At 42.9% G+C, this 13,841-nt stretch overlaps 1 protein-coding gene across 4 annotated transcripts in view; it reads right to left on the minus strand.

Moving 5' to 3' along the window:
- Positions 1–13,841, minus strand: part of UBAP1 (ubiquitin associated protein 1) — a 43,564-nt gene that overhangs the window by 17,653 nt on the left and 12,070 nt on the right. For 3 of the 4 annotated variants that reach the window (XM_049795070.1, XM_049795066.1, XM_049795068.1), the window contains exon 2: positions 2,096–2,136. In XM_049795070.1, coding sequence (XP_049651027.1) covers positions 2,096–2,129 — 34 coding nt within the window. In that variant the 5' untranslated portion in view covers positions 2,130–2,136. Of the gene's footprint in view, positions 1–2,095; positions 2,137–4,341; positions 4,509–13,841 lie in introns of all 4 variants that reach the window. The other variant, XM_049795069.1, reaches the window with a different exon arrangement.

Raw genomic sequence — 13,841 nt, forward strand, 5'->3', positions numbered from 1 at the left:
CAAGACTTCTCCCTGCTTTAATGTAACATGGAAATCACTGGCCAACTCACAGAAGTGTCCCCCTGTTTCGTAGCAAAACGGAAACATTTCAGATAAAACCAGTTACCAGTTATGAATGGGGAACAGTTTTGAAACCAAGTGGAACTTAGAATTTGTGGTCTCACAAACCACACCAGTAATTTTCAGAAATTGGAGTTAAAAGCCTTCAAGTTGTATAGTGACAATAACAATACAACAGCAATAATAACGCACTGCATTTGGTATAACCCACACTTTTTGTGCAACAGATGAGAGCTGCATTTCTAGATGCCACTAATTACTAGAACTTAAGATTGAACTTGCAATTATTCAAATGACAGGAGAGCACTTGAAGTTACACACTTAGGCATAGTTACAGGAGTATGCTAAGAATACCCTTCAAGTCAGGAAAAAGGGTTCCTTTCTCTCCCCGCACACCCTATGTTCCCACCTTCATCTGAATCTGAACATGGTCCTAAGCAACCTGCTCGAGGTGGCTCTGCTTTAGCAGGGGGTTTGGACATGGTCTCCAGAGGTCCCTTCCAACCTCAACCATTCTGTGATTCAACAACAGCCCCCTAACCTCTAATAAGCAGCTCAAGTTAAGTACAAGGGATGCATCAACTATCTTGACCAATTTCATTAGCCTGCCAGAGACACTGCGCTGAAGGTACCTGTTGGACTAGATGCTTTACAGTTAAGTCAAAATTCACTTAGTGAGATTGTTAACAACCCTGGAGAAGACCGAAACAATTGCCCTGCTGATTTCTTATGGCATAATAATCCAAGGAAGTTGCTCCCCTACTCCTCAGAAACAGTACTGTGACAGTGTCACTGGTGTCATTAGGAACAGAAGGTACTCAAAAGGGTAGACAAGTTAACCAGCCAGCTTACAGCAGCATTTTTTTTTTTGTTTTGATTTTGTTATTTTGAAGGCCACGAGCATGTTCCACCATACCGTACTGTTATAAAAAATATTTAAGACAGGTTGAATTCTAGCTCCAAGCAGTGTCTTTGCTAGTCTGGTTTAGGAAGCAGAACAGAGAAATAGACTCAAAACACAAGCAGCTCAGTGTGTTCATAGAGACCATTCACAGATACAAGAACAACTGCTGAAGAGCTGGCAGCTATCTAATAAAGAAATTAATTGTCTTGCAGCAGGATCACTGGGCCACAGGAAAGAAGACCATCTAACAATTAAGTTCTGATAGGCTATTTTTACTAATTCTTAACCATGTATTTAAGTGAGGCATTTCTTATTCTGTACTTCAACCTCACACATGGCAAGACTGAATAAAAAGCTCAAGGAGAAATGGAATTCCCCAGGACTCTCTCATCTGAAAGATTATCCAAAAAGATCAACGCTGAGTTTCTAAAAGCTGAAGTTTCTATAGCATGAAAAGTCATGTTACAAGTGTCACATGAACCTCCCAGTACTGCCTTGACTGACTACTGATTTGAAGAAACTACATTACATACAACAAACTGAACTTTAATGTTCCACATAAATGTTATTCCTCTCAAATCACACCCCATTTTCTAAAAGATAAGCACATGTACAGGCAAATAATTTTTATAAGTCACCTTCATGACACTATGCATCTCAAATGTAGAAGATACCATCTTCTTCACTTGCCTTAGGAAAAAAAATCACTGCTGAGCAAAAAGCAAGCATAGCTCAATGATATATTAAAAGCTTGACTTTCAATCCAGCTTCTCGTGTAAATTCCACAGAAATGGGCTACAGATGTAGTGTCTGCTTCAGCAAACATCAGATCAGTATCACAATTGCATTTCAGCTTTGATTTTGGAGAAGGAAGTGGGGGAAGGGAAAGATATTATTCCGCCATGAAGGAGTAGGGAACAGTCACAAGCTGAATTTCAGTCTAACTAGAGAAGAGGCACAGCATCAGCAAGCAACTATGCAAGAAGGAAGTCAAGGCACACCATTCCTAACAAAAAACTACTCAGAGGCTAAACAGATTAGTCTCTATGGACTGTCTAGGCTGGGACATTAGTCAGAAGCAATAATAGGATTCATCCCATTAAAAAGACAAGGATGCTAAATTTCACTTACCATGAGAGTCGGATCCCAACTTCTTAGAAGCCATTTAGAACCTGAAAAACATTTTAAAACAGCTTTATACACGTAGCACAGCATAAATCTACACAGTTCTACAGAGTCTTATCTCTAGATTATGGGACAGGTTGCAGACACTTGCTGCTTATCCTGTTCCCAAGATAGATAAGCAAACTTATTTTATAGCTCTGAGAATTGACTGAGCAGACAAATAACTTAGCCCAAGGCTTGACAATCTAAATGGCAAAATAAGAACAAAAAAAAAAAAAAAGAAAAAACCAGCCAGGATGCAGCCAGGTTGATCAGGAAGGCAGAGTTCCAGATGACAGCACTCAGGCCGCTCTGTCCCAGCCCCATGGAGAACACCCTGTCTCCCTTGGCATTAAGAATAGCTCTTTCTACTGGAAATACCACACTGATCCTCTTCAGCTTAATCCCTGCTGCTTTAAAAAGGGATCCTGTCATACTGGTGTCCTGGGTTCAGCTGGGATAGAGTTAATTTTCACAGGAACCTGGGAGGGGGCACAGCCAGGACAGCTGACCTAAACTAGCCAAGGAGCTATTCCATACCATGTGACATCATGCCCAGTATATAAATGGGGAGCGGGCTGGGGGGTCCCTCGGCTTTCAGTGGGGGAAGTGGTGGAGCGTTGGGTTCTGGGTGGTGAGCAGTTGCACCGTGCATCACTCCTTTTGTATAGTCTTTTATTAGCATAGTTGCTGATGTGGTAACTTCTCTTTTTGTGTTGTCCCAGTAAATTGTCCTTATCTCAACCCACGATGTTCTGGTTATTTGGGTTTTTTTCTTCTCCTTTCTGATTCTCCTCCCCATCCCGCTAGAGGGGGGGCAGGGAGGAGCGAGCAAGCAGCTGCGTGGTCCTTTGTTACCAGCTGGGCTGAAACCATGACAGTCCTTTTTGGTGCCCAACGTGGGGCATGAAGGGTTGAGATAATGACAGATCTGGCCAGAGCATGTTAAAACAAATTTGTTACACGCATTTCTTACATTAGTTAAATAGATGCTAGTCACAATCTTGGTTCATTTGTTCACATGGTGGCATTTTGTAAGTTCTTATGTGCTCTATGTATTGCCTGCGTTTATGTTTATCACCTCTGGGAGAGAGATCGGGATTATCATTTTGCTATACTGGGCAATGTTGAAATGATTACATCACTGGTCATGAGGTCAAGAGGTTATCTGTATGCAGCAGTGATATCATTTCCATATGTCAGGCATCTTCTGTTGGATTTTATTGGTAAGTGCACCCAATCCATGGGGAAGTCAGGGGGGGATACTTCCCCCATCCATTCACCTCCTTTCTCTCCTTCCAGCTAATTACAACAGCTTTTGAGAATTTTAAATATCCTTGGGATGTGCAACCCAGCATGCCGTTAGTGCTATGTCTCCTGAATATGTTTCAGGTCTTGTTTAGGGCTACAAAAAGGTTTTTTAAGAATACGACCCAGAGATCTGTCCCAAAGCTGGATATTTATGGGTGGCACGGCATGTGGGAGGATATAGGCAGGTATCTAGAGAACTTCTCAATTCTAGCGCCTTGGAACTTCACTCCTGAACAACTACAGAACCCTCATGAGGTGGTAGAATATTTGAAAGGAAAATACTGTGGCTATTCCAGAGACGCACAACTTACTGCACTGTGCTGAGCCCTGGCCAGTATCTACCAAACACCACTTGATATTAGGCAGCACCCTCAGGGGGAAGAGAGGGAAAACAGAGCGACAGGCACCATGGCTACCCTAACCCTGGTGACATGCACTGTAGCTAAACCAGAGAACCAACCTGTGCCAGTATGTCACCCCTGTACAGAAAAAGAAACACACAAAGAAATCAGTTTGCTTAGAGGGAAATGAAAGTGAACCAGGGTCATCACAAGAACAGGAGGAAGAGGCAGAATCTGAAATAATCACCCAATCTCTATCCCTGAGTGAGTTGCACAACATGCAAAAAGATTTTGGCCACCATCCCAGGTGAGCACACTGTTACCTGGCTGCTCCAATGCTGGGATAATGGGGCCAGTAGTTTGGAATCAGAGGGTAAGGAAGCCAAGCAGTTGGGAACCCTGTTTAGCAAAGGGAGCATTGACAAGGTGATTGGGAGAAAAACACAAGTCCTCAGCCTCTGGTGGCAACTTCTGTCAGGTATAAAGGAAAGATACCCCTTCAAGGATGAAGTTACATGTCACCAAGGCAAGTGGACCACCAAGGAGAGAGGTATCCAGTACCTGAGGGAATTAGCAGTGCTGGAGGTGATTTATCATCATCGAGAAAATCGGCAGTCATCTACAGATCCAGATGAAGTCCAATGCACACAACCCATGTGGCGGAAGTTTCTACGAAGTGCACCACCAACCTATGCCAACTCATTGGCAGTAATGTCCTGGAAAAGAGGCTGTGGACAAACAATGGATGAACTGGCTGTCCAACTCCAGCAATATGACAGAAGTCTCTCTTCCACCCTACAAGGCCTCAGCTATAGCAGAACTGTCCCAGGAGTTCCAGCAATTCAAAGTGGATATGTCCTCCTCCCCACCTGTACCGGCCCGCATCGCAGCTATTAGGAGTAAGCATTCCTCTGCCCAAGAGAGAAGAGATAGAAAGTACACACGGCAGGCTAACCTGTGGTTTTACCTGCATGACCATGGAGAGGACATGAGGAAGTGGGATGAAGAACTACCTCAGTCCTAGATGCACGGGTATGGGAGTTGCGAGAAAAAGCAATCAGAAAAGAGGATTCTTCTCGGAAAAATGCCACTCCAGTTTCCCGTGAGCAGTTCCCCAGACAGAGTAGAAGGGCTGATCTCATTTCTGATCCTCTTGAAGGGACTTCTGATACACGTTTGCGAAAAGTGAGTAATAGATACTCTAACCAGGATTAGAGGGGCTCTGCCTCCAGCCAGGTGGAGGAAAGGGACAACCAGGTCTACTAGACAGTGTGGATTCGATGGCCTGGCACATCAGACCCACAGGAATATAAGGTTCTAGTAGACACTGGTGCACAATGTACACTAAGTTACAAAGGGTCAAAACCCATCTGTATCTCTGGTGTGACAGGGGGATCCCAAGAGCTAACCGAATTGGAAGCTGAAGTGAGTCGAACCAGGAATGAGTGGCATAAACACGCCATTGTGACCGGTCCAGAAGCCCAGTGCATCCTTGGCGTAGATTATCACAGGAGGGGGTATTTCAAGGACCCAAAGGGGCACCGTTGGGCCGTCAGTATAGCTGCACTGGAGACAGAGGAAACTGAACAGCTGTCCGCCTTGCCCAGCCTCTCTGAGGACCCTTTGGTTGTGGGGTTGCTGAGGCTTGAAGAATACATGCCAATTGCTACCACGACGGTCCATCGGCAGCAGCATCGCACCAACCAAGACTCCTCGATTCCCATCCATAAGCAGATTTGCCAATTGGAGAGCCAAGGAGTGATCAGCAAGACTCACTCACCCTTTAATAGTCCCATATGGCCCGTGTGGAAATCTAATGGGGAGTGGACACTAACAGTAGATTATCGTGGGCTGAAACTGAGGGCTGCTGTGCCAGATATGTTAGAACTTCAGTATGAACTGGAATCAAAGGCAGCCAACAGTTTGCTTTCACTTGGAGGGGCGTCCAGTACACCTGGAATCGACATCATCAAACATTGGGATACACACTGAGCAAAAGCCACCTGGTTGGTTAATACTAGAGGATCTGCCAATCCGGCTGGCCCTGCCCAACCAAGCCTTCCACAGACTGTAGAAGGAGATAAAGTCCCTGTAGTGCGCATGAGGAGTATGTGAGGGAAGACAGTCTGGGTTAGTCCTGCCTCAAGCAAACGCAAACCCATCCAAGGGATTGCTTTTGCTCAAGGACCTGGGTACACTTGGTGGGTGATGCAGAAGGATGGGGAAGTTTGATGTGTATCTCAAGGAGATTTGATTTTGGGAGAGAACAGCTAGTGAATTAGGCTGTATGGTGTTAACTGCTAAATAACCTGCCAATGTATGTCATTGTATCTATAGTGTCTATATGCCATATTAAGGGTATTATAGTAAGAACTACCCAAATGACTCAGGGATGGACTTTGAAACCAAGCCAAGTGCAACAGTGATGGAACTTGAACTGGCACCCATCAAATTCCTCAAGATCAACATCTTCAACCTGCAGACCAAGGGTGTGGGTTGCACCAATGTACCAGCCGCAAGCTCCAGAGGCAGCATGCAACAATCCAAGACCTCACACCATCTCTTCTATCCTGAAGGACTGTTACAACAGATGGAGCCCCAAAGTCATGGACTAAATAAAATTGATGGTTACATTAGAGGGATGGCCCATAGATTATGGGAATGCTATTTGTGTGTGTGGGGGGGTGTCCATATACATATGTCCATATACATCTGGTTGTTTTGGTGTTTTTTTTTTCTTTTCTCCTTTCTGATTCTCCACCCCATCCCACCGGAGGGGGGCAGGAGGAGTGAGCGACTGCATGGTCCTTTGTTAAAAGCTGGGCTGAAACCACAACAACTGGGTACTCAGTTAGCCAGCGTGGCACTTGTCTAGACACACCAGGTAATGCACAGATAACAATACAGATATACAATAAATGGTACCATTAGGAAGATATTTTCAGATACACACAAGAAAACAATGCTAACAAGAGTCCTCATCCACTGCCTACAGAATTTTACTAACAACTTTTTGAATTTGAATGAAAATCCTACATGGCCAAGATGTTAAACACAGAAGTACCTAGTCAGCTTTTAACACAGAGGAGGCCTGTCCTGAGGAAAGAGTTGTTTAAGATAGAATTAGCTGTCTAATTAGTTGTCAGCTAAAACCCTGCTCCAGGATGCTCTGGTGTGTTCAATAACAAACATAACTGGTTCTTTTGCTAGATTAGAAGTACATCACAAGATCATTCTCAAGACACCACAGCATAATTCTTCAAATAACTGAATTTATAAGTCCTCCTTTGACATTATGCATGACAAAGAATCAGAGTTGCCCTTTGTTTCTGAAGCCTTTCATTCTTCAAAAACATGGAGTTATCTGGTACACTCCCACCAGCAGCAGACAGTGCTCAAAGCACAACTTTGAGCAGATCTAACATTCACACCCATTATTCCCCAGTTGAGGTCTTACTCTTAGCCTGTTTCCATTGCAGATTCAAACTGCAAATGTTAACTTAAAGGAAGGGTGTCATAAGGTGAGGGTTACACAGACAGCTTAGCTATTCCTTCTGACAGCTGCTGACACTTCTGGGGTCAGGAAGGGCCAGTTTCAAGTACTTTTGTAAAGTACTTTTTGCTGTGCAAAGGTCTCTTTAACATTATGTTGAAATCAATAGGTGAACGAAGGCTGCTGGCTAACAGAAATTCAACACATGGCTACAGCCAAAGCTGTATGAAGAAGATTACCTGGGTGCAACCAGACTTCATGAAACACGGTGAGCAGACCCTAGGCTACGGGGCAGTGGGTCATGCTGGGCAACTCCAGGCGTACCTTATACGTAAAAGCCATGTGTCATTCTACTAGATGTTTGGCAGGTTCTTCTTAGCACATCTCACCATCTCTCTCACCATTGGCATTACACCCAAAACTACTCCACTAAGCCAGAGAACTGGTTTTGGCACTAGCTGGCAACTGCTTCGCAGAAGTGAACAAAGCATTGTGGCTTCAAAGACATAAGAAAAAGGAGGTGAAACAGTGCCCACCCTGCCATGACAGGAAGCTGTCAAGGGCAAAGTCACAGGACCACCCAGTACAGTTGCATGTAAACTACTAGAGCTGAATGGGCTTTACCGGTCCCAGTGCCACAAAGGAGCAGATCAGACTGCAGACTACAGCACATGAAATAGTGTGATCTGGGTCTGAAAGGTGCAGCCTGTCAGTCAAGCTGCTACATTGCTAGTTCCTCTGCATGAGAGTAGCAATTAAGATGTCAACTTGATTTGTTATTATTGAAAAAGCCAGGCCACCTGGGAAGTGAGACAGCCTTCACATTACCTCATGAGTCCTCTGTATGTCACCAGAGACCATGACGCACTGCCTGAAAGCATGTACTACTGCTGCCCATCGTTCACCACTATTACAGCAGAGCTGAAATAGGGACAAGGCCTTTACATACTTCCTTTAATTTCTCTTGAGTTCTTCCTTCTTCTAGTTACTATCTCAGACTGAAAAGCAAGTGCTCCTTTTCTGTAGGATTTTAAAACTTCTGATGAGAGGAAGTAACCTCCTCAATTTGGCAACTCAACTTACAAAGAAGTTTTTTCAGTGCAGCACCAGTCTCCAGCAGGCCACTGCAAGGATGCACTAAGTTTACCATCTCACACACTGACCTCTAAGTAACTGAACACTAAGTTACCACGACACTATCAATTTGCTCCAGGGACATTAGAAGCAATGCATACAAATCTGGCAGAACCAATGATGTGCATGTCTAGCATTCAGGGAGTTTTGCAGTAGTACATCAATGTGGAGCTGCATAAAGTCTTGGCTGTGTCCTCAGTGTCAAAATGTCCCACATAAGCAATAAGTATCTTGCTTTTGCTGGCAATCCTGTAGTAAAGTCCTAGTGCAGACCAGGCACCTGCATTAACTTCAAGGTGCAGTGGAAAAAATGATTCTTCTGCCATATGCAACACCTTTTTTTAATTATAGAACTAGCTAAGGCACATGAATAGCAAGCTAATCATGAAACGCACCATTTCCAGAGAGACAGTCACACGTTAGATTTAGGTAGCATTTGAGTTTATATCACACTAGCTCTTCCTGCTGCACTGTGAGCATTTACTTATTAAGATACCATTACTGCGGAAGGCACTGTCAGCAAACAGAATTGTTAAGCACTGCACACTGTATGTAACACTAGAACAGGCTGCCAGCCGCATTTCGTCACCTCCTTTTCAAAGAGGGTTTAATTAAAATAGTGTCTTGTGACTAATGAGATTTGATAGGCTATTGGGGGACCACTGTTGCAAGCATCTTGCTGTTGCTCTGTCCTGCTGGCTGGAAAAAAAAAAATTTCCACCAGTTAGAAGGTTAGTGATGTTGCTACAATGTTTCTGGGCATTATCTGAACTGTATTTGCTTAGTCAAAGCCATTACACTGTGCACTAAAGGTCTGCTTAGCTTTGTTAATGCTCTTTTAGAAACTTAAAGGGCTTGCTCCCAAAGCCTTACTCCAAACCAGCTAATGGATGACTGCAGCCCTATCACTGTTGCCTCTGATCTCCATACTCCAGAACAGGATGTTGAAGGGCATCTGTGGGAATGGCACATGGGGGCACAAATTTTGGTCTGATGCTTTAGTGCACATTTTAAATTGACAAAGAACGTACTCTATACTGCATGCAAACTTTTTCAACACCTTTCCTGGGCTAGGGAAACAAGTTTGTTGCATAGTACTACAAGGTTCTTACAGCCACCTACAAGCTCTCTTCTATAAATGTCTACCTCCCTACCCCCATTCTCTCATTCTTGGTTCCGGCTAACCCTTTGAAGAGAAGACCAGGGCTACAAGTGCCTAAAAGTTATAAGCAACTTTGATGTCAGCAGCCACTGAAGCAACCTGATGTGAGCATTTCCCTTCCTGTCTGTATGTTAATTTTTCACTTAGTAATACTCATACTATAGGGGAACGTTCTTAAAACCAGCCAGCCAGATGAACACAGTATAGCAGAGCCCAGGATTAGGGCAGAGGACCGTAAAGCAATGATAGAAGGGGATGGGGCAGACCAGGAAACCACCACAGCAACAAAAAAAACCCAAAACAAACATGAAGAAACAGAAGTGACAAGACAAAACTGATGGCAGAAACAACTGGCACAAAGAGAGATAAATAACAAGCTGGAAAGGCTTGAAGGGACAGCATAGAGATGACCAAGACAGTCCACCTGGCACATCACCACTTAAACCTGAATCACTACTTAGTCATGCTGCCAGACAGACAAGAATGCAGAGAAGCATGACTTGGTGCAGTCCAGCAATACCAAAGAGACTGTCTAATCGACAGATGAGGGGAAAAAAAAGTCACTACCAAGAGTGACTCATAGGGAGCTGCTGGGAAGCTGGGGTGTGTTTTAATTATTATTTTCCATGTTCCTTCTATTAGTGTTTTCCCTGAAGTTTATATCTACGCTCCTTTTCTTCTGAAAGAGCTCTGACTGGTCAAGGTGGAAGCACCTACCACTAATGGTAACCTGGAACAGCTTTCTCAGCAATAACTGAAGCCAATTTAACTATTTGTCAAGAAGAACTGGTCTCCTGTTGCTATATACCTCATTTTCAGGTGCAAGTATGTCTAGATTCCAGACCACATGAATTCCCTGAAGTAACTCCCACCTAAGATTCAGGTAAATGAGAAATGTACTTCTTATGGGTCAGAGGAAACCCAAATGCCTCAAGTTACAACCATAATCAAATCAGCACATCTATGATTTTCAGAGGAGACCTGATCTCACAACTTCCATTTTGCCTAATTCACACTGTGCAGTTTAAGTACACAGAACTGCGACTGCATCCATTAACTTTGAAAACTATAAAAAAGTCCAAAAAACTTCAAAAAGGTAATTTTTTTCTCCCTATATTACATTAATGAACTACTACTGATTTTACAGTGAGAAACAGTAAAAAGCAGTTCGATTCAAGTGATTGATTTCTAATGCATCTACGGTATCCCAGATTTAAGACAGTGGTTTAAGTTTTAACTACTTGTTTCAGTGCAAGTGAAAGGCTATAACCAACATCAGGATTCTGCATAGAGGCTCATACAACAAAAATAGAGGTGGACAGTGCCTGTTGCTAAGATAAAACAAAAGTTAAAGATTCTCACATCAAAGCTTCCCACCGATGTCAGTGTTCAATCATTGCTACATAATCGAGATCTCTCATGTAGACCAACAGTAAAAAAAGCTGATCACAGGAGTTTACTACAGTACAAAACAGATTCCGCTTTCATTTACTGCAGTCTCCAAATAGATGACATCATCCTAAAATCTGCAGCAAATGCTTCTGCTTTGTACCTCTAACAGTTCTGCAAACAATGAGCACAGTCAGCTGCATGGAGGTACTCCCCTTTCATTAAGCACAATCATGTTGAGACACTGATAACAAGTCTTTGGATAAAGTTGTAAAACTAGATTTGACATGCGGCAACTACATGCCCTGCGGGGGGGGGGGGGGGGGAGGGGGGGGGCGGCGGAGTGGCGGAAAAAGCAGTGGAAAAAAGAAAAACTATCTCTTTCGCTAGTCTTAACAGAAAAAGAAGTTTTAAGTATATCTACAGTAATTCCTTGTAAGTGCTACCGCAGTCTAGGAGATAAGGCACATTAAGGTTCTTAAGACTATTTTGAGATCAACAAACCCAAACCAGACCCTCTTTGAAGCCAATACAGGTATGGAGTATCCGTTCAATTTTCACTGGCCACTGGTTAAAACAAATCTAATGACCTGGCTCCATCTCATAGGATGTAAGTACAAGTGGTCACAAATGCAGCATAGGGCTTACACTAACAACAGGGAGCAGAGGGAGGAAGGGATGAGGTATCTGTCTCTGCAGCATACACACCCCACAAATCAACAATCCAAGCAACTGTGACAAGATACCTACCTTTTGAAAGACAGCCTGTAACATCAAACTAATTTAGTTTGTTATTTCTAGTGCAATGACTGAAGGGCAGAGGGACAGGAACCAATAGAATGGCATTTTTAAAGCATTTCTAGAATACCCAAGTAGGAAGGACAGGGAGAAGAGAGTCCCTGAGGAGTAGGTCTGTGTTCAGATCACATTATTGGATTATGAGACAACACTCTTTAGTGATGGCAATAACATCCATTACAGAGCTTTACCTAGAGATGTTGGATAGCATCTTCCTAGCAGCAACAAACATTAGAAGAAATTGATTCTTCAAATTGTGCCATTGCTTAATGTGACATAGTGGGCAATTAGACCTTCTGCTTCAGTACACATCAATCAACAGGAAGCAGAAGACAACTCTTCCACACACTCTCAGAGAAGCACGGCATCTCTCACTCTATTGTTCCATATGGATTCACTGCATTAATACTAGACACCTGTAGTTATGCAGCTATCCTGTCATGTCCCACTTTGCTCATTAAAGACAGTGCACTTGTTAAAAGCATGTACTATTTGGGCTGGTTGAGGATTTAAGGCTCTTAAGTGGTAAGGGACAGGTCTATTCCTCCTTTAAGATCCTGACTGTGTATTTGGGACTTAAGGTAATTTGCCATACTTTTCACCCAGAAATAAGGGAAAACCCTACAATGGCTGAGGAAATGCAGTACACTAATGCACCAGTTTTTCAATCACTGAATCACTTACCAGCCATACAAGTTTCCAATGAAGTTGAAACTAATACACCACATGAGCCTCTAGAACTAGAAGTTTCACAAGCAAAAGCATCAGAAAACTCAAAATTACTTATAGACAGCCCTACAGCCAAAGCAGATCAGTGCAAGCTGATCTCCTTTAGCCAGAGACTGATGTGCCAAACAAGAGTACAGAAGATGCACCTATTCTAAATTCAAATTTAACCGTTGCAGCAAATGGGTGACCTCTTTAAAATGGACTCCCCCCCCCCCCCAAAAAAAAAAGTCCTGTCACAAGAGAAAACCACCTGCAACTAACATCTAAGCATGGCCTGACTTCCAGACTCAACAAACATGGGGATAACCCAGGTTCTGTCAACTCCGAGAGCAGCCGTGGATTTTAGAGTGTAGCTCCTACTAGTAGTTGTTACCTAAGTTATTTAAATATCACCTAAACAGAAAAGCAGAAGAAAAAATATATGGGTTTACATCTTTCTTTTGCTTCTCGACATCAGCTTCACTAATCTAGAACCTACAACATCACCACGAAAAGGGTGGTAAACTAGGAATAGAAGGACCATCTTCCCCTCTTTGAGATACAACAGAAACAAGACAGACATTTGCATGATAAAACATAGCAGAAAATATAAATATGCTGTGCAACTCCCACATTCTAGGAAAAAAGTGAGAAAAGATGATCCAGCACTCATACCACTAATGAGGGCTACAATAATCTCACAATGCAGTAATGAAACAAGTCCCAGATTTGAGGAGCAACGGCTTTTAACTACCATTTCCCTATAACTGAAGTTTGGCTAGCAAATACCTACCACTTCTGAGAGCTTAAAATAGTCAGATGTAAAGCATCTAGTAACTATTAACAAATTTAGCTTCTTTGGCTTAATTAGCACAAGACTTCATACTGCTACGTATGAGTCAAATCTTTAACAGTAATCAGCACTAGCCAGAGCCAGGTATGTGCATTAACTTTCCTAGTTAATCCTAGCACTTGAGAAAAAACCTAATATTTCAATACAACCCTTTGAGTGAGAGATAGCTAGAGAAAAGTTGCTAGCTTCGACAACAAAATAGCCCACTTATTCTGTTCTTTTGGTAAAGATGTATGAAAAAACAGTGGAATATCCTGCATATTTAAAATGTATGTCTGGAAGCCATATGGAAAACACATAATTAGCATAAGCTAATTAAAATGCTGCTTTATTTGCTGCAGTGATACTTCAGTGTGTAACAAGCTGACACTGAAGTACTTGAATATTATTACTTTAGACTTGTCCCAATTATGAATGAGGAGAGCTAGATAAACATTCCCAAAATGCTGCCAACATAAAACAACTTTTGCCACTGTGAGATATGTTCATCTGATTCGTGTTAATAAAAACAATGCTAGGGCCGC

Source organism: Accipiter gentilis, chromosome Z, assembly GCF_929443795.1.
Source record: "Accipiter gentilis chromosome Z, bAccGen1.1, whole genome shotgun sequence".
Taxonomy (NCBI): Eukaryota; Metazoa; Chordata; class Aves; order Accipitriformes; family Accipitridae; genus Astur; species Astur gentilis.